Source organism: Myxocyprinus asiaticus, chromosome 47, assembly GCF_019703515.2.
Source record: "Myxocyprinus asiaticus isolate MX2 ecotype Aquarium Trade chromosome 47, UBuf_Myxa_2, whole genome shotgun sequence".
NCBI classification, from domain to species: Eukaryota; Metazoa; Chordata; class Actinopteri; order Cypriniformes; family Catostomidae; genus Myxocyprinus; species Myxocyprinus asiaticus.
Genome location: NC_059390.1, coordinates 27,222,498 through 27,243,865, shown reverse-complemented (window position 1 = coordinate 27,243,865; position 21,368 = coordinate 27,222,498). Strand labels below are relative to the sequence as shown.

The 21,368-nt window shown below is 37.7% G+C and overlaps 1 protein-coding gene across 5 annotated transcripts in view; it reads right to left on the bottom strand.

The window, feature by feature from the left end:
- Positions 1-21,368, bottom strand: part of gramd4a (GRAM domain containing 4a) — an 82,917-nt gene that overhangs the window by 32,167 nt on the left and 29,382 nt on the right. For all 5 annotated transcript variants that reach the window (XM_051691570.1, XM_051691569.1, XM_051691571.1 and 2 more), the window contains 2 exons: positions 2,458-2,578; positions 1,363-1,424 (listed from right to left, as the gene is read on the bottom strand). In XM_051691570.1, the coding sequence (XP_051547530.1) occupies positions 1,363-1,424; positions 2,458-2,578 (183 nt within the window). The remainder of the gene's footprint in view (positions 1-1,362; positions 1,425-2,457; positions 2,579-21,368) is intronic.

Below are 21,368 nucleotides of genomic sequence, written 5' to 3'. Positions count from 1 at the left end.
TTCGCATTCAGACGGGATTAGGACCCTAAAGTTAGCTGACATTGTTTTACAGAGGTTGTGAGAGAAAAACACAGACTTGTCAGATTCGGACGGGATTATGATCACAAAGTAAGTCCGTGAAACACGAATTTCCCTGACCTCCTCAGGGAAAACTAGTCCCGTCCGAATAGGGCTTATGGCGCCATCTTGGATGGATTTTTTTTTCGCTAAACTTGTGGTAATGAATTTTGTGATTGAATTTGTTGTCTATTTTTTTGTCTGTTTTTTTTTTTTCCTCCCCCTTTCTCCCCAATTTGGAATGCCCAATTCCCAATGCACTCTAAGTCCTCGTGGTGGCGTAGTGACTCGCCTCAATCCGGGTGGCAAAGGACAAATCTCAGTTGCCTCCACATCTGAGACAGTCAATCTGCGCATCTTATCACATGGTTTGTGGAGCGCGTTAACGCGGAGACGTAGCGTGTGTGGAGGCCCACACTCTTCTCCGCGGCATCCACACACAACTCACCACACGCCCCACCTAGAGTGAGAACAACACATTATAGCAACCACAAGGAGTTTACCCCATGTGACTCTACCCTCCCTAGCAACCGGGCCAATTTGGTTGCTTAGGAGGCCTGGCTGGAGTCACTCAGCACACCCTGGATTCGAACTCACGACTCCAGGTGTGGTAGTCAGCGTCAATACTCACTGAGCTACCCAGGCCCCCGGTGTTACGTTGTCTTTTAATCAAGGGGAGACGAGCAACAGAACTGAGTTTTGGTGTGCTATGCTCCAGCGCTGGGGCTGAGACAAGTGGAGGAATAACAAAACAAAAATGAATACATCCTGGGACATAACATTGGATAAAACAAGGTATCTTCTAAAGGCACGGGTATACTTAATTTATATATACTGGTATACTGGATTGATCACGGTCAGTCTGCATGGACTGTGTTCATGAAGAAATTTGCGTCACACATCAGTGCCTGGAGTCATCAGCAACACAGACAACCAGAGTATACTTTGGCCTCATGACAGCATAATGTTGCTGCCTACCAAAAGCCTTTGTGTCAAAAGCATGCTTATAATGCCTTAAAATGCAGTCTATGTGGGGAGCTCACTAGGGTTTGGAACAGAACTTTAGACAATATACTGTAAGCAGCTACACGTGATACCATGCGTTCACACCATACATAAAACGTCAAATAACACTGTTTATCTCCTGAAGTTTTCCCATCCACATATAATCACATACTTTCAGATCTAGCAATAAGTAAATCAGACACACTGCATTAGCTTCGAAAGTCTGACCACTAGACTTCATTACAATCCACATGTGAGCCTGTTTGCAGTTTCTAATGTCACACATTAACACAGTGTTACCTGTGCCGTTAGCTGCAGTTTGCTGATCTATGCGTGGAGGTTGAGGTGGAGAATCTTCGCACCTGCACCAGAAAACAAACACTACATTATATTTTTTATTATATTACATTGTTATTTAATGGTTAATTCACACAAATCTTCAATACAAGATCTCTGTAACATGCAATAGTAAAAGTGCTTAGATGTCGAAAGATAGCATTGTTTAAGGAACAGGGCGAAAAGTAAGTGTTTATGAACTGATAATCTGTGGTTTTACTTGTGATTAGTATGAAAGTAAATAAAAGTCACTGATGTTAGCACCTCTAGTGTTCATTTTACCAAGAAACTGCCACAATACGTACTACGAGCCACAGATTCTATAACTGTCTGACTGAATGGCCACTACATATTGATCTTCTACATGCATTTGCAGAGTTATTATCAGACCATCCCCCAGCAGACCTGTCTCTTACACTAAACATGTGTGTCGTCAATCAAGTGTCAATCAATTAGACATGGTATTGTTCGCTCAGTGGAAAGAACACTATGTTCATATATTCACTGACGTTCTGCTGACGGGTCAAAGGTGAGGGGCTGTAGAGGATTTTTATAAAGCTCAGCATGTGGCATGGGGCAGCCCACTGTGGTCAGCCTCACAAAATGTCATAGTCACACAGAGAGCAGCACAGGTTCACTGAAAGCTGTCAAACATACATCAACTTACGGCAAGGAACAAGGAGATTGCTCTCAAGTCAAGAATGCTGTAAATCCTCCTCAACTTTAAAGGTTAAAAGTATATCATTTTCAATGTTAAAATACTTTCTTGTATCACAGCAGTCAACTATAAACAAGATATTTGTAGGTTAATTTCCTGAAAAGTGTAAACACTGTGGGATGGTGAACTGAGCTTGTCAACTGGGCCAGTAAGTATCCACCTAGCAAACACCAAAAATACCCTAGTAACCCCATAGAACACCTAAGAAAATGCATAGTAATAATGTTTAACTTCAAATGCAACATAAAGGTCATGTGCTCCTCAATTTACTGTATGTTGGAGATCTTCTCTGTACTCAAAGTTTGTTTGTTTTGGTGTCTATATTTTAGTAGATGGCTCACTTGGTCTTCAGCGCTTCACTCAACTTCTGTTCCAGGTCAAGTCTTCTGCTGCGTTCTCTCTCCAGCTCCTGCTTAAGGGTCTCCACATTGGTTTCTTCTCGTAGTTTCCGTAACTCTTCCTCTGTAAGATAAAAAAAAAGCAATTATCACATGCTTTTAGGAACCTACAATACAAAGACATTAAAGTCAATATGATATCAAAATTTACCCTATTTACTTCTTTAATACCAGTTCTTGGTCTTACTGTGCATATGAGTGCATGTTATTCCAAAGAAGCAAGCTTCAGATGTAAGCTCAACTTCGGCGCAAACCTCATCTTCTACAATTTTCAAAAATGCACAACTTTCTTTATTCCCATTACATAATTATTTCCCATTTACTCATGATGAAAACAGAAAAATTATATTAAAATGATCATTGAAATGATATTAACTGATTCCATTCCTACCAAACACTCCAATAATCGTGGATATGTGATGTCATATGATGCCTCTATGATATCATAATACAGTCTTTATGATGCCATAATGAGGACTTTATGATGTCATAATGGGATTTTATAGTGTCATACAGGGCTCTTTATGATGTCATTATGGGTGCTCTATGATGTTACAATAGGATATTATGATGTCATAATAGGGACCCCATGATGTTATAATGGGATTTTATGATGTCATAATGCAGTCTTTAGGATATCATATTGGGCCTTAATTATGTCATAATGGGGTCTCTAAATGATATCATAATGGGGCCTCTATGATGTCATAATGGGATTTTATGATGTCATATTGGTTCCTCTATGATTTCATAATGCAGTCTTTATGATATCATAATGGGGCCTCTATTATGTCATAATGGAACCTCTATGATGCCATAAAGGAGACCTATATGATGTCTTAATGGGTCGTTTATGATATCATAATGCAGTCTTTATGATGTCATAATGGGGTCTTTACAATATAATAATGGGGCCTCTATGATGATATAAAGAAACCTATTTTATGTCTTAATGGGTCATTTATGATGTCATAATGCAGCCTTTCTGATGATTGAGTCTTTGTGATGTCATAATGGTGCCATTATGAAGTCATCAAGGGACCTATATGATGTCATAGTGGGGTGTTTGTGATGTCATAATGCAGTCTTTATGATGTCATAATGGTGCCTTTATGATGTCATAATGCAGTCTTTATGATATTATATTTGGGCCTCTATGATGTCAAAATGGGGCGTTTGTGATGTCATGGGACCTCTAAGATGTCATAATGGTGAATCTATGATGCAGTCTTTATTGTGTCATAATGGCACCTCTATAATGTAGTAATGGGGTCTTTATGATGTCATAATGAGGCTTTCATCATACTAAGTGATCGTATTTCCCACAGATCACGTTTGCGGGCTTCGTGTAGCATGTAAACTGCACATGCTCCTTGACCTCATTTATAAACCACAGTCTGCAGTTTACATTTGCAGCTATGTTATTTCTTTTGGTGTTCACTTATAAAAGTATCGAAAGTATCTGGAGAAATTTATCAGAGTAAATGTATTAATTTTCACTCCAAAATGTAGTGAAGTAAAAGTTAAAGTTAAAATAAATATTTATATTTAAAGGGATTGTTCACACAAAAATGAAAATTCTCTGATTATTTAATGGCCCTCATGATATCCCAGGTGTCTATGACTTTCTTTCTTCACCAGAACACATTTGAAGAAAGATAGAAAAATTAAAAAAATAACTTTTTGCTACATACCTCTGGAAATATGTTGTTTATGAAAGAAAGATGTGTTGCATTTTAGCTGTGCAGCATTTCACACCGACATAACAACTTGTATTATTCCAGAAAAACTAAGTAAGATTTACATTCAGACCAGTAGTATCAAGTGCTTAAAGGTGATATAAACATCTTTTGGTAAGTTACATTGTAAATATCATGCTATATAAATGTGGTCATCAAGTACCATAGAATAAGCTTCTGATACCATCAGTGCACCATGGTACCAGCATCTGTTGACCCGCTGAGAGCCTGCAGCTATGTACTCAACATTTTCTTTGTTCTTGGCTAAGCGTTATAAATATTTGAGTGCTAATATGAGCTTCTCTCAAACAGAGAGTTCAAAAGCAGAGAATAAGTGAACAACACAGAGCACTGTAAAACCTCAAAGTATGAGCCCTGGGCTCAGGAAGAGTGGTTCACATGAGATGAATGCTTTCAATTGATCACATGCACATCACTAAGCAGTCAGTCAATTAATCTATATACTGTTTCTATTAACAGCATTTCGGAAGTAGAAAACCCTGTGGTCCTTTTTATAGCCTCTAACCCTTGTTGCTGGTGCTAGCTATTGCAAGCATTATTATTACTATTGCTCATAGCATCACTGCCCAAGCAACCACCAGAACACCATAACAACCATAAAGCAACATGTTACAAACCACTCGGAACAAATTAGCAACCTCAGAGAAACATCCTAGCAACCACATAGAAAAAAATCAGGCTTCCACCCACAACAAAACAGCATGGTGGTGGAGAGTTCTGCATGGGAACATACTAAATCACAAAAGGTCTAGCTTATTTGAATGAAACTGAGAATGAGGAGGAGTTTTTTAGGTTCAGTAGACAGTTCTTCAGAGAAATATCTGTGATCCTCTTTTTATGCATTTTGATGGCCAAATTATATGATATCCTGAGCCATGGGGTTTCCAATCATTTGCAACCAACATCCATCGATTTCTCTCCATCACTACAGTCAGGTCACTCTGAGATCAGACTGATTACAATATTACAGCAATCAGTAAATCTGCTCCAGATTTAACATTCTGTCGACAATTCTGATTGATCTTCATGCCACAAAAGAACTGGCCTTTTCAGATATGAAAGTCATGTATCTCTGACTCAAACACTAATTGAATCATTCATAAGGTTGGCATCAGTCTGTTATGGACTATATGTTGACTAAAGCATTGTGATTATGTGTTGGAGATATAAAGACATAAATATTAGTCATTCAGACTAATATTACCAAAAACTTACATGATAATTGAACCTTGGCAAAACAAGCTGCACAATACACATAAATACACATTTACACACCAACACACAGTGACTGCAACCATATTGCCTGTATTTCAAGATGTACATAACCCTATGTGCTTCCTTGCTGTCTGCTACATAGGCCGCTACCTACTAAGGAAGCATCCTAACCGAAATTAACCTCAAACGTGATGATCAAGGAACACATTTCAAATCAGTAGTAAAATCAGACAACAATGGTATCATAATTTGTGATTCTTTAGCGCAGACGACGCTAAAAATTGTTATTTTCAGGTGGACCAGCTAATGCGGATGCTCATTCACGAGTTGACTGACAGGTGATGAATGCATCTAAAAGGTGATTGGCTCTTTTCCCCTCCTTTTCAACATCAGTCATATTGGGTGTTCCAATTTCTCCCATTCGTTTGAATACAAATGCTCTGTCTTGGACTAAACAGTCTTTGACTCAAGTAACACTTAGAATTGAGTGACTCGATGTTCCAATAAGCAAAATAATACATTGCACATACAAATATTGGGTAAAATATCAGTAAAAACTATTTACATGAGGGAAGGGTTTGCGGGTGTTTTTGCACTGATTTGCATGAAAAAAATAAATAAATTGAAAATATTAATGAGACAGCTTTTAAGCTTTATTTATACAGTATACACACACACACACACACACACACACACTCACACACACACAGTATTTTGGCTCCTGCTTCCCAATGCATTACTCTCGTCTTGCACGCTCTCCCTGTATTTCATTGGCTGTTGCTCAATTCCTGGTTTCTTGCTCAGCGAGACAGTGTGCACACCAGATTTCAAACCTGTTAACACAAGGTGCTACAACAACAAATGACTTTTTTCACATTCACACAACCTGTTTGAAATCTGTTGTAGCATCTTTGACAAGTCAATGAATAACAATGATTAACAAGAAAAGTTAAATATGGCACTTTCTGACAAACCCCTGTAATATGAATGACTTGTTAGGAAATACATTTTAACGTATGTATTACATAAAAAAATCTACATTCACAAGCATGTTCAATTGTGACCTAATTGTTTGGCAGCTCAACTGAGAGCATCACAATTGTGATGCAAAGTACCAGGGTACAAGTCCTGAATAGGATGCAAGTTGACCCATGAGCTGGACATGTCGTAGAAGCACCACAAATAGTCATGGTTGCTTAAACAGTTTTGTTTTTAATCTAACATTTGTTTTTATGACACTATCGGTTAGGTTTAAAGTTTAGGGTAGGTAGGAAGATTTAACTCACTTTTAGCACCACATAGTGGACATTTCACCAGAACTGCCACAATACGTATAAGAAATCACATAATATAATTTCACAAAAATGGCGCCACTGTCACATAATTTTCGTGAGATCATACTGTACAGAAAGGCACTTGTAGAAATCTAAGACCTCTAGTTGCAGGCTAGTCACCAATAAAACATCAAAGGCGGCGAGTTTCAGTTGTGAAGTGTGTGATCTCCGAGTAATCAACACCCTAGCAACCACCCAGACGACATAAGCAACTGCATAGCAAGGATATTCTTCAGAAAATGAAAAAAATTGAGTTTTGCTCCCTACAGATTATAAGTTTTCATGTCGGGAGCACACATATGATGCCTTAAAATGCTGTCTAGGTAGGCAGCTCATTAGAGTGTGAAACAGAAGCATATATACATTTTTGCTCCTTATAGCATCAAGTATAAATTAGGAAAAAGGGTTTCGCATAACAGAAATAGTGAGCAATTTGAAGCCGCCCAGGGCGAGATTACTGGGAAGGACATAAAATATAAATGCCACAGTCAGAACACTTTCTCTCTATCTCTTCAGCCGCTCCCATAACGTTCTCTGTCTGTCTCTATTTAATAGCCCTTCAAAATATGTCTCATAACCTCTGTCTATGTCTGTGGATCCTCAGCACCCCTGCAGACAGACAGGAGTCACCATAAGGCACAATAACACAAACCATTTCAGAATGACCACACAAACGCTAGACGGATAAATAGAGAGATGCGAGTCATCAAGACTGATGGTAGTGGTATTTCACAAGCACATGTTTCATTTTAGCCGCTCTACACTTCTAAGACTGTGGTGACTGGTTTCATGTGGATATCTCCCATTATAAATGTTGCAAGATATTATGGGTTGAAATTAGTAGAAAACAGTACTTTTTTTTAAAAGTGAGTTATGGAGGGTGGTGGACCAAGAATGCAACCATTTATTCATTATTAAAAGGGACTTGATGTGATAAATTATAACTTAGGAAATTAGCCATTGAAAAACCCATACTGATTCACCACTAATCTGAATACACTGTGATGTGTAAATACCACACGCATGTACAGTACACCATCATATGAAAAAACATATATTCCTATAGCCATAGCTAAGTGCTTGTTTGCAACTGGCCTAAAAGCAATACCTTAAAACAGTATCTGAAAATTGATTTTGAGTATTTTCTAAGGCTGCTTTAGAACAAGTTATTGAGGAAAATGTCTATCATTCATATCAGCTTAAAACCCCAATAACAGCAGCCTGTTGTGTCTAAAAAATAACTTATGGAAAAAATATTCCATCTTTATCTGTGAGTGCATGAATTTACACTCACTGAGTATATTTTTAGGAACACCATGTTCTTAATAAAGTGCCCGACGTGGTCTTCTACTGTTGTAGCCCATCCATCTCAAGGTTCAACATGTTGTGCATTCTGAGATGATATTCTGCTCACTACAGTTGTACAGAGTGGTTATCTGAGTTACTGTAGCCTTCTGTCAGCTCAAACCAGTCTGGCCATTCCCCGTTGACCTCTCTCATTAACAAGACGTTTCCGTCCGCAGAACTGCCACTCACTGGATGTTTTTTGTTTTTGGCAACATTCTGAGTAAACTCTAGAGACTGTTGTGTGTGAAAATCCCAGGAGATCAGCAGTTACAGAAATACTCAAACCAGCCCGTCTGGCACCAACAATCATGCCACGGTCCAAATCACTGAGATCACATTTTTTCCCCATTCTGATGGTTGATGTGAATATTAACTGAAGCTCCTGGCCCGTATCTGCATGATTTTATGCACTGCACTGCTGCCACATGATTGACTGATTAGATAATTGCATGAATAATTAGGTGTACAGCTGTTCCTTATAAAGTGCTCAGTAAGTGTAAATATATACAATGAACAGTTACATTTATTAATTTAGGGGACATTTTTAACCGAAGCGGCTTACAAATAAGGAATACAGCAAGTCTACTAATGAGCAATGCAATAAATAACTGAAAATATATTAAACAACTCTCATATGCATACCTTAATTTCCTAATCAGAACAGTGTGAGAAATTAATACAGCACACACAAAACAGACACAGCTCATTTCATCTCCACCTATCACACCTTATAAAAGATTCAGGAGCTTTCAGAGCTTGCAAACACACACAAACAGAGGGAGAGACGTGCCATGTGAGGCTTTGAGGTCATTCTTTATATCCGTCTCCATCTTTCTCTCTTTGACAAGGCTCCACTTTTCCTCCTCTGTTAATATCACATTAATAGCTCTCATCATTGGCTTCATCTGCTAATGGTTTAGATTGTAGCATAATGACTCTCTATTGTACCATACAACAAACACAAAGAGTAGATGCAAGCTTGACACATCTGTACTTTCTTCAAATAACCAGCTTCTTTCAGAGCTCCACTGACAGATGGCCCCATTTTCTCTTTTGTTAGTAAAATAATGGTATCTCCATGTATGTTGACCAGTTGCTAGTTTCGGGTAACCAGACATAAGAGAAATATTTGAGAATTTTGAGAAAGCTACTAATGCTACTTTTGTGTGCAATATTCATCAGACGGTCCAAATATGGTCCTTGGGTGTGCTGACCAAATCTGAGGCCACATCGACAGACACTAATACGTTTTTGCTTGAAAACGCATTACTTTCGCTATGTTTATGCTTCATCCATAATACAATGCCGTTTTCCTCCACCAAAAATGAAGCATTTCGAAAACAATGGCGTAAGCTGAAAACTGAGCTTTTAAACGAAAACAGATTAGTGTGGATGTGGCCTGAGACTAATCAGGTGAAATTTCTGTGAAATCAGATTGAAGATTGACCCAAACATATTGGTAACACTTTACAATAAGTGTTATTCGGTAACATAAGTAAACTACATTAGTTAATATGAACCAACAATGAACAATACTTTCAGCACTTATTATGTTTGGTAAATGTTAATTTGAACAAATATATTTTTTAAAAGCTAAAGTTGTATCTATTAACATTAGTTAATTCATTATGAACTAACATGAACTAGCAATGAACAATTATTATAATTAACATCCCATGAAATCAAAATGTATGGCTTTTAGTCCACATCTGATAGCTTTGTGGTCATCTAGGCAAGTGTGCTCAAAAAACTTTGACAATTCACTTTTAGCAGATATACAGATCTAAATTTACTGTCTTTCTCCTCTGGGAAAACAGAACAAAACAATTGATGGCTCATGTTGCACTACATAATTTACTCTGTATCAAATCAAATGCTCTCTAGAATGAGAATGTAGCAAATTATGGTTTCTGGTTGTGATGTAAGTAAATATAATGGTTATTAAAAAAAAAAAAAGAAAAGGGACAAGCCCCGTTTCATCAACGAAGCACAGGAAACTGCAATCATAAAATGTTTTTATGGAGTCTTTAACAAAGATTAATAAATACTGTCAAAATATAATTGTTAGTTCATGACACATAATGCACTTACTAATTTAAATAGAAATAGTGCAGACCCTTATTGTAATGTGTTCCCAACATATTTGAGGACTTCATAACCAACAGCCCAAAGATGAAGCAGTCAGTGCTGACCACAACTCAGTGCTGAACACCATACAGAGCAGAGCAAAGGTTATGAGAGGTCACTGTAAGTTACAGGTCTTAGGTAGCTCACTAAGCTCTTACTAAACATGGCAGTGATTCATGTAAATCTATTAAGAACACAGCCAAGATGAATGACCTCAGTCTGAAGAAATGCTAAGACAAACAATGAACTCTGGACCTCTGGCCCAGGCCCCTTACTCAATCTCTAACACTGTCAATTCCTATCTCTCAGTCAATTAATACTGACCAGTAGCCTGGTTTTCTGTCCTGGTCATACTGTCACTCTGCATTGCATCACGGGACTGCAGCTACAGGCATGACCTGTTTTACTGCTGTCACTACACAACATCAAATTCTAAGCCAGCATGTTAAACAAATGCATGATCAAATGCATCAATTAACTTCCAAAAGCCATCTATAGGGACCTTGGTGTTATGTAGACTTGTTAGAACATCCTAGCATCCACCTAGAAAAATAATTGGGCTGAACAGTTCTGCTAAACCGTTAACGCGCAGTGAACTCGGATTGGTATGGAAAGGCACAATTCAGCAACGTTAACTGTTTTTTCAGTCAGCATCACAATAGCCAATTCGTCCTCAATTTTCAACCATAAGCATGACTGACATAATCGCTGGCCAGTCAATGGGAGTCATAGATCGTGGCTGCATCTGCCTGAACTCTGAACGGCTCCAGCATGTGGAAATCAACTTCAGTTGTGTTTGAAAAAAAAAAAAAAATCATTCAGTCACTGAAACACTTTTGTATTTTCATCAGTTGACCATGTCTGACAAGACATTGTCCTGCTCTGGTCTGATTTGAACCTTTGAAGCAAAGCAACATATCGTAAATGCCAAGTGTTTTTCTGGGGTTTTTCTACACTTACACTACTGTTCAAAAGTTTAGGGTCACTTACTTATTCTTTATTTTATTTTTTCACATTTTAGAATAATAGTAAAGTCATCACAACTATGGAGAAATGGAAATATGGGAATTATTTTGTGACTAAAAAAATCCAAATTAAATCAAATCTATGTTATATAATAGCATCTTCAAAGTGGCCACACTAGATTTTGCAGACATGTACTTCTTGGAATTTTCTCAACCAACTTCTTGAGGTATCACCCTGGGATGCTTTTTAAACAGTATTGAAGGAGTTCCCATCTATATGCTGGGCAGTTAGTGGCTGTTTTTCTTTATTATTCAGTCCAAGTCATCAATTTCAAAAACTGTTTTTTTTAAATAAAATTTTAGTTTTGTAATTAAATAAATTAATATGTTGGCACAATTATATTTTTGTCTACAAAACTAATTTCAAACATTTAAGCATACGCCTTCAGATCAAAAGATTTTTAAGATCATGAGAAACATTTCAGGCAAGTGACCCCAAACTTTTGAACAGTAGTGTAAATGACTCATGCAATCAGACTGTCAGCAATGAGCCAGGAGAGAGAGAAGTTAGTGAACCCAAATGCAGTATTTAATGAAGATGAATATACAAATACAAATAACACAAGGCTTGAAGAAAAAGGAACTACTTAGCTTCAATGCTACTATGAACAAGACTAGACTGAACACAAGGTATAAATAGAGGCACAAATGAAGGTAAACACAAAACAGCTGAACACAATGGTGATGGAGGACAGGTGAGGATGATAACCGGGCATCTTAGGAAATGTAGTGCAGAATTCAAAATAAGAGTCTCTTGAAGAAGACAGCAGAAAACACAGAACAGCATATATTGCTTTTTCATCAAGGAATACTGGGTAAACAAAATCAGGTTTATTCATCATTTATACACATTGCAGAACAATGAACAATGAAATGAGCTTCAGTAAACAACATTTAACATAGAGCCAAGCAGACCTATGACATGTTATAACTGCATGGCAGTAAATCACAACCACTTCAATGGTAAATTACAAATACTAAATTAGACTCAGACAGCATTTACACAGTAAGACAGCATAAATACGACAGATAAACTCATTATCATAGCATAACGTCACCTAATTAATATCCATGAGCCAAGCTGATAATATTCATAATGTTTTAATTGGTCTGGGTCTCAAAAATGTTAATCTGTCTAGATCTGAGTAACGGCTAATGGTCTCAGATAAGACCACAGCCTATGTCCAACATAATAAAGTTGATACAGGGTTCCCACCCTTTTCAAAGCACAATTTTCCAAGACATTTCCAGGACATTTTATGTTCCACATGGTTGTAATATTTAAGTAAAAACACACAAGAGGCCATTACAATTGTGGTTGTTGGAGGGTTATACTAACTAATAAAATTAATTTGTTAAAACTAATCAAATGAAAATATAATTGTAATTATTTTTATTAATAACGTTGCATTTTTTTTTTTTTTATCAAATGAAATGTTTGTTTTTTTACATCTTCACAGCACAATCTGAAACAACACGAGATATTTTTGTCAAATGAAGTGCTGCACAACAGAACATCACAATCCGTGTATCATTCGTTCTTTGCATGTTCAATTAAGAATCGAAAATCAGAAAAATGAAAAATGACTTTTCATTAATAATTTACAAAACTTATATAAAAAACAAATAACAACTTGTTTTTCGTACTTTCGATTTTATGCTCAAGAAAAAAATAGGAAATTAGATAAATGGCCATGGCACACGGTCCGTGTACTTTTGCATCCATTCCTTTTTCTTTTTTTAACCCAAAAATGAAAAACTAAAAATGTGTTGGTTTTTTTTATTTATTGGTTTTAACACTGATAAATAAAATAAGCAGATACAAACTCATTTCCTGGTCCGTGTACTTTTGCGTCCATTCTTTTTAATTTTTTAAACCCAAAAATGAAAAACGAAAAATGCGGTTTCTTCTTTATTGGTTTTAACGCTGATGTATAGAATAAGCAGATACAAACTAATTTTCTGTTGACTATTTCATTTTTTATTTAAAAATTAATAATGAGAAAGGGGAAAATGGCTTAATTTTCATTTTCTTTCATTGTTTAAATTTAATATGCACAAGTAAGCGGCACAGAAACGCCCATTTTATCTGATTGGTCAACCCGACCGTCTTCTGTGCTGCCTTAATCCTATCAACCAGAATTAGAGTTGGGATTGCTCTGTAAATTTGTCTAAATTTTCATTAAATATTGTCCCGACCCGAACCACCACTAACTGTAAACTATGCATGCCATATGTATTAGAATCTTGCTGCTTGGTACATCATGGTGTTGTTGCCTCTTAATGGATGACGCGTGAGAGATCGCAAGCCACATCACTTGGCCATATGCTGACTGGGAGTTGGTCTATTATATATTGTTTTTATTTTTAATAACATTGTATGATTTTGTAGTGACTGTAATGCTGCGTCCCATTGATAAATGTAATTAAAAAGTTGTGTCACTTTGTATAAAAGCCCCAAGAGTCAACACGAGTTAACACAAGTTTATTTTTGACATTTAATAATATATTTACTAAATGTTCATCCAGGCTGAGGCAATTACGTTGGCAGCACACTCTATCAGCAATCTACGGCTTGCAGAAATTAACATTGTACTTATGGAGATAGGGTAACTAGACGTTACAATAACAGGGACAGTCCTGATATTACACACCGTGTCTAATTCTAGCTGATGGGATTAAGGCAGTAGGCAGCAGATGACGGGGCAAGTTGACCAATCAGATGAAAGGAGCGTTTCAGTGCCGCTCACATGTGCATATCAAATATTCAAGCCGTAAATAAATGTTTTAAACAATGAAAGAAAATGAAAATTGAGCTATTTCCCCATTTCTCTTTATTCCTTTTAAATAGAAAATGAAAGAGTCAACAGAAAATTAGTTTTGTATCTGCTTATTCTATTCATCAGTATTAAAACCCATAAAGAAGAAACCGCATTTTTCGTTGTTCATTTTTGGGTTAAAAAGTAAAAAAGTATGGACGCAAAAGTACACGGACCACACACTGTTCATTTTGATAATTTGATTTTCCATCTAATAAGAAACTAAAAGAGGTGAAAAATGAATTTGCACATGTGGGTGGCCCTGAAACGCCCCTTTCTTCTGATTGGTCAACCGGCAACGTCATCTGTTCTTCCTCAAGGCCGTGAGACAGAATAATAATTTGCTGCTGTTAAATTGTTCAGATGAATTGTCTCAGTTAATATTAGCGAAATAACTAAAATAACCATAAATCCACAAGACTATAGAGGCATAGACCTACACTGTAAATAAATAGGCTTACTTTCATGAGAGCGAATGAGCACTAACAGGGTGCTTGGGTGTGAGCGACTTGCTCATCATTTGAAGTTCATTAATGCTCTCAAAACTCGACCAGTAGATTTAAAATCAGCATTTTCAAATGGCCTTCAGATTTGTCCGATAATAAAAGGCAGACAATACTGCTGCATACTATTCTACGGCCCAGTATAATAGGCTACCCATATTCCCATTTAAAAACATGGATGTCGGAATGATTGGAGCTTGTAATGTTTCCGTTTAGATTCAATGCAAGTATAGCCAGATCATATAATTGTCAGAAACAGTGCCCTGAATTTTTTCGCACTTTCTTTTTGTTCTTATACTTTTTGCGTTTCATCATGCAGTAAACACTGATGCATATTAGCATAACATAACATTTATTTTACGTTATTATGCGCTATTTAGCAAGCCCCGTTCCTCCTCTATTTTTGCTTCTAGCAGGTGCCGTTAGCCACTCAGAGAAAATTACTCTAATGAAATTGCAGTGAGCGATTGTTTTGTTACTCTGTACTGGTTTCTCACCTCAAAAAAAGCACGAAACAGTTAAAAATGCTTATTTAAAGCAATAATTATAGGGACAAAATGCATCCCGACTTGGGACGTGGTACATGGCTTGCAAAATCGTGAGTCACCCGGTATTATCGGGATGTCTGGCCACCTATCTGCAAATGCCATAACCAACTGTGTGTGTGTGTGTGTGTGTGTATATATATATATATACACACACACACACACACACACTGTACATAGTTTCTTCAATTTTTCCTTTATCACAAATAATAGCCTATTCTGTTATATTTCTCACGCATGGTCTATGATAACAACATGTTTTTGACATGTGTCATATTGTAAAATCATGGTATTTTTTAAAGTACCTTGGAGTACCATGACAGTACCATGAAATATGAACATGATCAATCATTCAGTACCATGGCATTACCCTGGTAACGGCACAGTGCCATTTTTTTGTTATAGGGCTCTTATGTTTTTCTTGTCTCATCACTCTTTTCACTTTCTCTCATCTCTGCTCCCTCACTTCATCCTGTCATCTCTTCTGCTTCCACTCTGACCTCATCATCACCTTAATATAACTGACACTTCTTATATAACTTTTAATATTCATGAATTCTTCTGAACAAATTAACAGTTATCTGTTATTCTGTCTCACGGCACTGAGGAAGAACAGGCGACAGTGCAGTTTGCCCAACCAGAAGAAAGGGGCATTTCAGGGCCTCCCACATGTGCGAATTCATTTTTCACCTCTTTTCATTTCTTTTTAGATGCAAAATCAATTTATCAAAAGGAACAGTGTCCCGTAATCCATGTATCATTCATTCATTTCATATTCAATTGGGAATTCAAAATCAGAAAAACAAAAACAGACTTATTTCATTATTCGTTTACAAAAGCAATATTCAAAAACAAATAATGACTGTTTTTCATAATTTCGAAAATTCCCGTGGCTATCCAATTTCCTATTTTTAACTTAAGCATTAAATCGAAATTACGAAAAACAAGTCATTATTTGTTTTTTTAATACTGGTTTTTCGGATTTTGAATTTTCAATTGAATATGGAAAGAATGAATCATACACGTATACATGATATACATGATATTGGTCTAGATCTGGATCTTAGGGGGTCTGGTATTGGTCTGGGTCTTTGAGGGTCTGGATCTGGTATTGGTCAAGGTCTAAGGAGGTCTGGAATTGGACTGGGTTATATAGGGTCTGGATCTGGTATAGGTCTAGCTCTAAGGGGCCTGGAATTGGTCTAGATCTGGGTATTAGGAGGTCTGGTACTGGTCTAGGACTGGTTCTTAGGCGGTCTGGTATTGGTCTAGATCTGGATCTTAGGGGTCTGGTATTGCTCTGGGTGTGGGTCTTTGAAGGTCTGGATCTGGTATTGGTCTAGTTCTAAGGAGGTCTGGTATCAGTCTAGATCTGGGTCTTAGGAGGTCTGATACTGGTCTAAAACTGGGTCTTAAGGTTCTGGAATTGGTCTAGATCTGGGTCTTAGGGGGTCTGGTATTGGTCTGGGTGTGGTCTTTGAGGGTCTGGATCTGTTATTGGTCAAGGTCTAAGGGGGTCTGGAATTGGACTGTGTCATATAGGTTCCGAATCTGGTGTTGGTCTAGGTCTAAAGGGTTCTGAAATGTATCTAGACCTGGGTCTTAGGAGGTCTGGTACTGGTCTAGAACTGGGTCTTAGGCAGTCTGGTATTGGTCTAGATCTGGGTCTTAGGGGGTCTGGTATTGGTCTGGGTGTGGGTCTTTGAGGGTCTGGATCTAGTATTCTCCCCTCATAAACACTAATTATTCATAGTGAGATCTCAAAACCTGTTCTTGTTCTGAGTTTTGAGAGCCACGGGTTGAGACGTGATTGCCGTTCTATGAGGCTTGCTGTCTTTTCACAGCAGTGAAGCCCTTGTTTCTTTTGAGAGGAAACATAAGCTTTCTCTCTCTCTCTGAGTCAGCGGCACCCTTTCAGAGCAACAATAACCCCTGACTGAATGCAGCTGTCGCATGGTAACCTGAAAGGAAGAGAGCGGAGGAGAGATTGTGGGAGTAATAAATAAAAGACAGTCTTAGAGTTTGGGAGGAACACAAAGCCGAAAATACTTGGAGAACTGACACTGGCACATCGCTTCTGTATATAGCAGCAAACCCCAGCAAGGCGAGTCCAGTCAAGCCAGTAGGCTTCAGGTGACATTTGTCACTTTAATGAGTATGGCGGTTCTAGGGGTGCAAATTAGCAAGGCAACTGAGTGCTTAGAGATGTAATGAGAGTCATTTTCACACATCACTGTCTTTATACGGCCCCCTGTTATCTCTTTCTGCTGTTTTATTCCCTTCTGTCTGTCTATACTCTGCTTTAAAGAGTTCTGGATCAATGTTGGCCAACTCACTGGCCTAATTCTGTCCCACTCTTTCACTGATGCTTTTACGGCCTGTCACAGCTCCTGCCAGGGGCCCCACTGTCACTGATTATGAGTCAGGCCCACAATGAAGGTACACATCTGGCAATCAACTATTGACAAGTTTATAAAGAGAAAGTTCAAAATTGACTATAATACATGGGCTATTTAAAAGAATACATGTGTATCTTAAAGGAAATGTGCACCCAGAATTGTTGTTTAGCACTAAAAACAATGCAAGATCTTGAATGAACATGCAAGTCACTGTGAACAAGCTTCTCTCATAGTGCTCATGAACATGTAAAGGACATCAAGATTTTCACTGAAAAATGACTTTCATGTTGTTTTCATGTTGTTACTAGGAAAGCATGGGGGGGGGGGGCAATGTTGTGACATCACGTAAAAATATGATATGCCATTTTATTATGCCATTGTAACCTGGAGTACTTTCTTTGATCTTTTTTGTAAAAGTCCAAACCGTCAATCCGCGCATCTTATCACGTGGCTCGCTGTGCGTGACACTGCAGAGACTCACAGCATGTGGAGACTCATGCTACTCTCCGCGATCCATGCACAACTTACCATGCACCCCACTGAGAGCAAGAACCACTAATCGTGACCACGAGGACACTACCACATGTGACTCTACCCTCCCTAGCAACCAGGCCAATTTTGTTGCTTTGGAGACCTGGCTGGAGTCACTCAGAATGAAGTATACTTTTGAAAGGCTTTGGAGCAGAGTGCTGATTAAGCACAGAGAATGAGAGTAAATAATGCAGGATAAGGAAACCTCAGGTGTGATGTGCGTGTTTGCACTAGGAACTGTTATGTAATGCTCATTTCCAACAGAAGTTGTGAATACTGTGTAAGGTATTTTTCCAAACCCTGTCCATAGATAAAGGGTTGAATCTTCTTTTTGTATGAGAGAATAAGCTGCCATTGGTACAAGAATTTAAACTTCAAGGTGTGGCTGAATACTGTATGTTAGCTAGCACTTAGCATTTAGCATGTTTCCATTTGAATTCAAAAGTGTCAAACAAATGTGGATGAATCAGCATTTTCATGAGTGTGTTTGGTGTGTGGCACTGGAGACAACGCCATGAAGTGCTCATCTCTAAATCACATTACCAAACCCTGACTGATAAAGCACAATGACTCTGCAACACACACACTAATCATTTTGAACACTACATTTCTTTTTTCACACAAAATTCTTTGTGTGAAATGTTTCGTTTGCATGCTTGTGCTAACTTCTTTAAAATAGAAAGGTTTGAGATTTTGTTATCTGACACAAAGAAGCTAATGTGCATGTGTGCAATAACCCTTACAAAAAGTTGAGAGTTCATGGCAAATTTGCCGTAAACTTGCCGCAAATTCACCACTGATCATTTTCACATGCAAATGAGCAAACTTGCGACAAATTGTCCATTATTGCCAAAGGTTTGCTGCAGGTTCACCACTACCGGTGAAGAGCTGCAGACTTCTGGCAAACATTTCAAGTGAATCACAAGCTCATTTGCATGTGAAAATAATGAGTGGCAAATTTGCGGCAATTTGTGGCAAGTTTGCCAGAACTTAGATTTTTTGCAAGGGAAGTGTTCAAATAATGTTTTTGGAGCCACTTTATCACAAACAGGAACCAGAAACACACATTGGTACTTTAGACTCTCTTAAAAATTTTCTTAAGAGATCATCCATGGAAACAAAACTTTCCAAGGTAAGTATCATAGCAGGGCTGATAAAACAATTCAATATAAAAAAATAAAAAAAAAATCCAAACCTAGTCTCATCATGTTACTGTACTTACATTTTTGCCAAATTATTTTTATGTGGCTCGTTGCAAATATCGCGGCAGTTTCTTGGTAAAATAATCACTGGAGGCACTACAACAACAATGACTTTCATTGCCATTCACACAAAAATGACCTCATCTGTTTGGGAGAAACTCTAACTCGCTTTTAGCGCCACATAGTGGACATTACACCTTGGAACTGCCATGATACTTGAGACCTGTAAAATGTGACCTGTAATATTAAGTCAAAATCTTTCTTCATACCGAAAGGACCATTGAAGGTGAAATATTCATTAGAAAAGGTATTAGAACAAGTTCACAACAGTGACTATGAATACATGCCATCTAGTAGCAATCAAGAAGCTATCTGAGACGTGCGTGAGGGGAAATGCCTGTGATGTCAGCACAAGTGACTTGTGCTGAGTGTTAATGCAGTTAAATAGGTCAGAGCTGTACAGACGGGAACACACAGGATAAACATACACACACTTAAAAATAGACTCTCAGACACACGTGGGAATAATGTCAGAAGAGGGTTAAACCCAGCCTCTAAACACAGTCACACACACTCCTGTCAACAGTTCCTGTAGCTCAACTGGTAAGGTATGGATCTAGCAACGTCAAGGTTATGGGTTTGATTCCCAGGGAACACAGAAAACTAGAAATGCCAAATGCATAAATGTAAATAGCCTACATACACTCTACATACAGCATGAATGAACAGAAAAAATGGAGAGTGTTAAAGGGACAGTTCACCCAAAAATAAAATCTCACAACATTTACTCACCCACCTGTATGACTTTCTTTTTTATGCAGAATAGAAAAAGGAGATATTTCAAATATATGTTTGATGCTGCTCTTTTCCATGCAATGAAAGTGAAAGGTGATTTATACTGTCAAGCTCTAAAAAGGACATAAATGCACCATAGATGTATTGTGGAAGTAGTCCATACGTCTTGTGCGCTACATTGCAAGTCTTCTGAAGCCATATGATTGATTTGTGTGAGGAATAAACAGAAACTGAAGTTGTTATTTACTGAAAATGTTCCCCTCTGCCACAGCTCTCAAATCTCATTTGCATTTAGATGTGCCGCGGCATTGACGGTGCCATTGGTTCTCGTACAAGACCCATGTTGATGCATCAAGACTGAATATATGCATCTACAAATGAGATTTCGCAGTTTTTAATGGAGGGGAAGATTTTCAGTAAATAACAACTTAAATTACTGCCTGTCCTTCATAAATCATATGACTTCAGAAGACTTGGAATATATCGCATATGTCATTTGGATTACTTTTTTGTTGTGTGCGTGTGTGTCCTTTTGAAGCTTGAAAGTATAAATCACCATCCATTTTTGTTGTATGGAAAAGAGCAGCGCAAACACTCATCTAAACATCTCCTTTTCTGTTCCACAGAAGAAAGAAAAATCATGAGTAAAATGAGTTTTCAATTTTGGGTGAACTATCCATTTAAGAAATGTTAGAGAGAGTAAGAAGTTGATAAAAACAGATAGATAATACAAAAGAGAAAAAGACAGCTCTTGAAGGACACACATATGGGGTCATACACCTCTGTGTTTCCTGAGTAACAATGAATCCTGATGCTCTGGCAACTACACCCAGTAATCCCTTTCCTGTTTCACTTTTTATCTCTCTCCTGACATTCATTTACCACCAGCTCATGTCTCTCTGGAGAGTGTAAGTGCATATCACTGGCACGTTTAAGGTTATATAACAGTGGATTTTGATGCAGTCGTTCACTAATGCCCTTCAGTTACTGTTCTAGAAGTCAGTCGAGGGTTTACTGTAGCTGTGATGGACACGATGATCACATGCACAGGGTATTGAATCAAAGAGCAATCAGGCACAAAAGAGGAACCATTATTATCATTATTACATGAATATTATAATTTAATGGGAAAAGGTATCGCCTACCTTTTGGTAGTATGCTATTATTGTTTATAGAAAAAAACTGAGAAACAATACCTAATTAGTCCATAACAAACTGGGTAATAATTGAGTGAATATTTGTGGTAAATGTG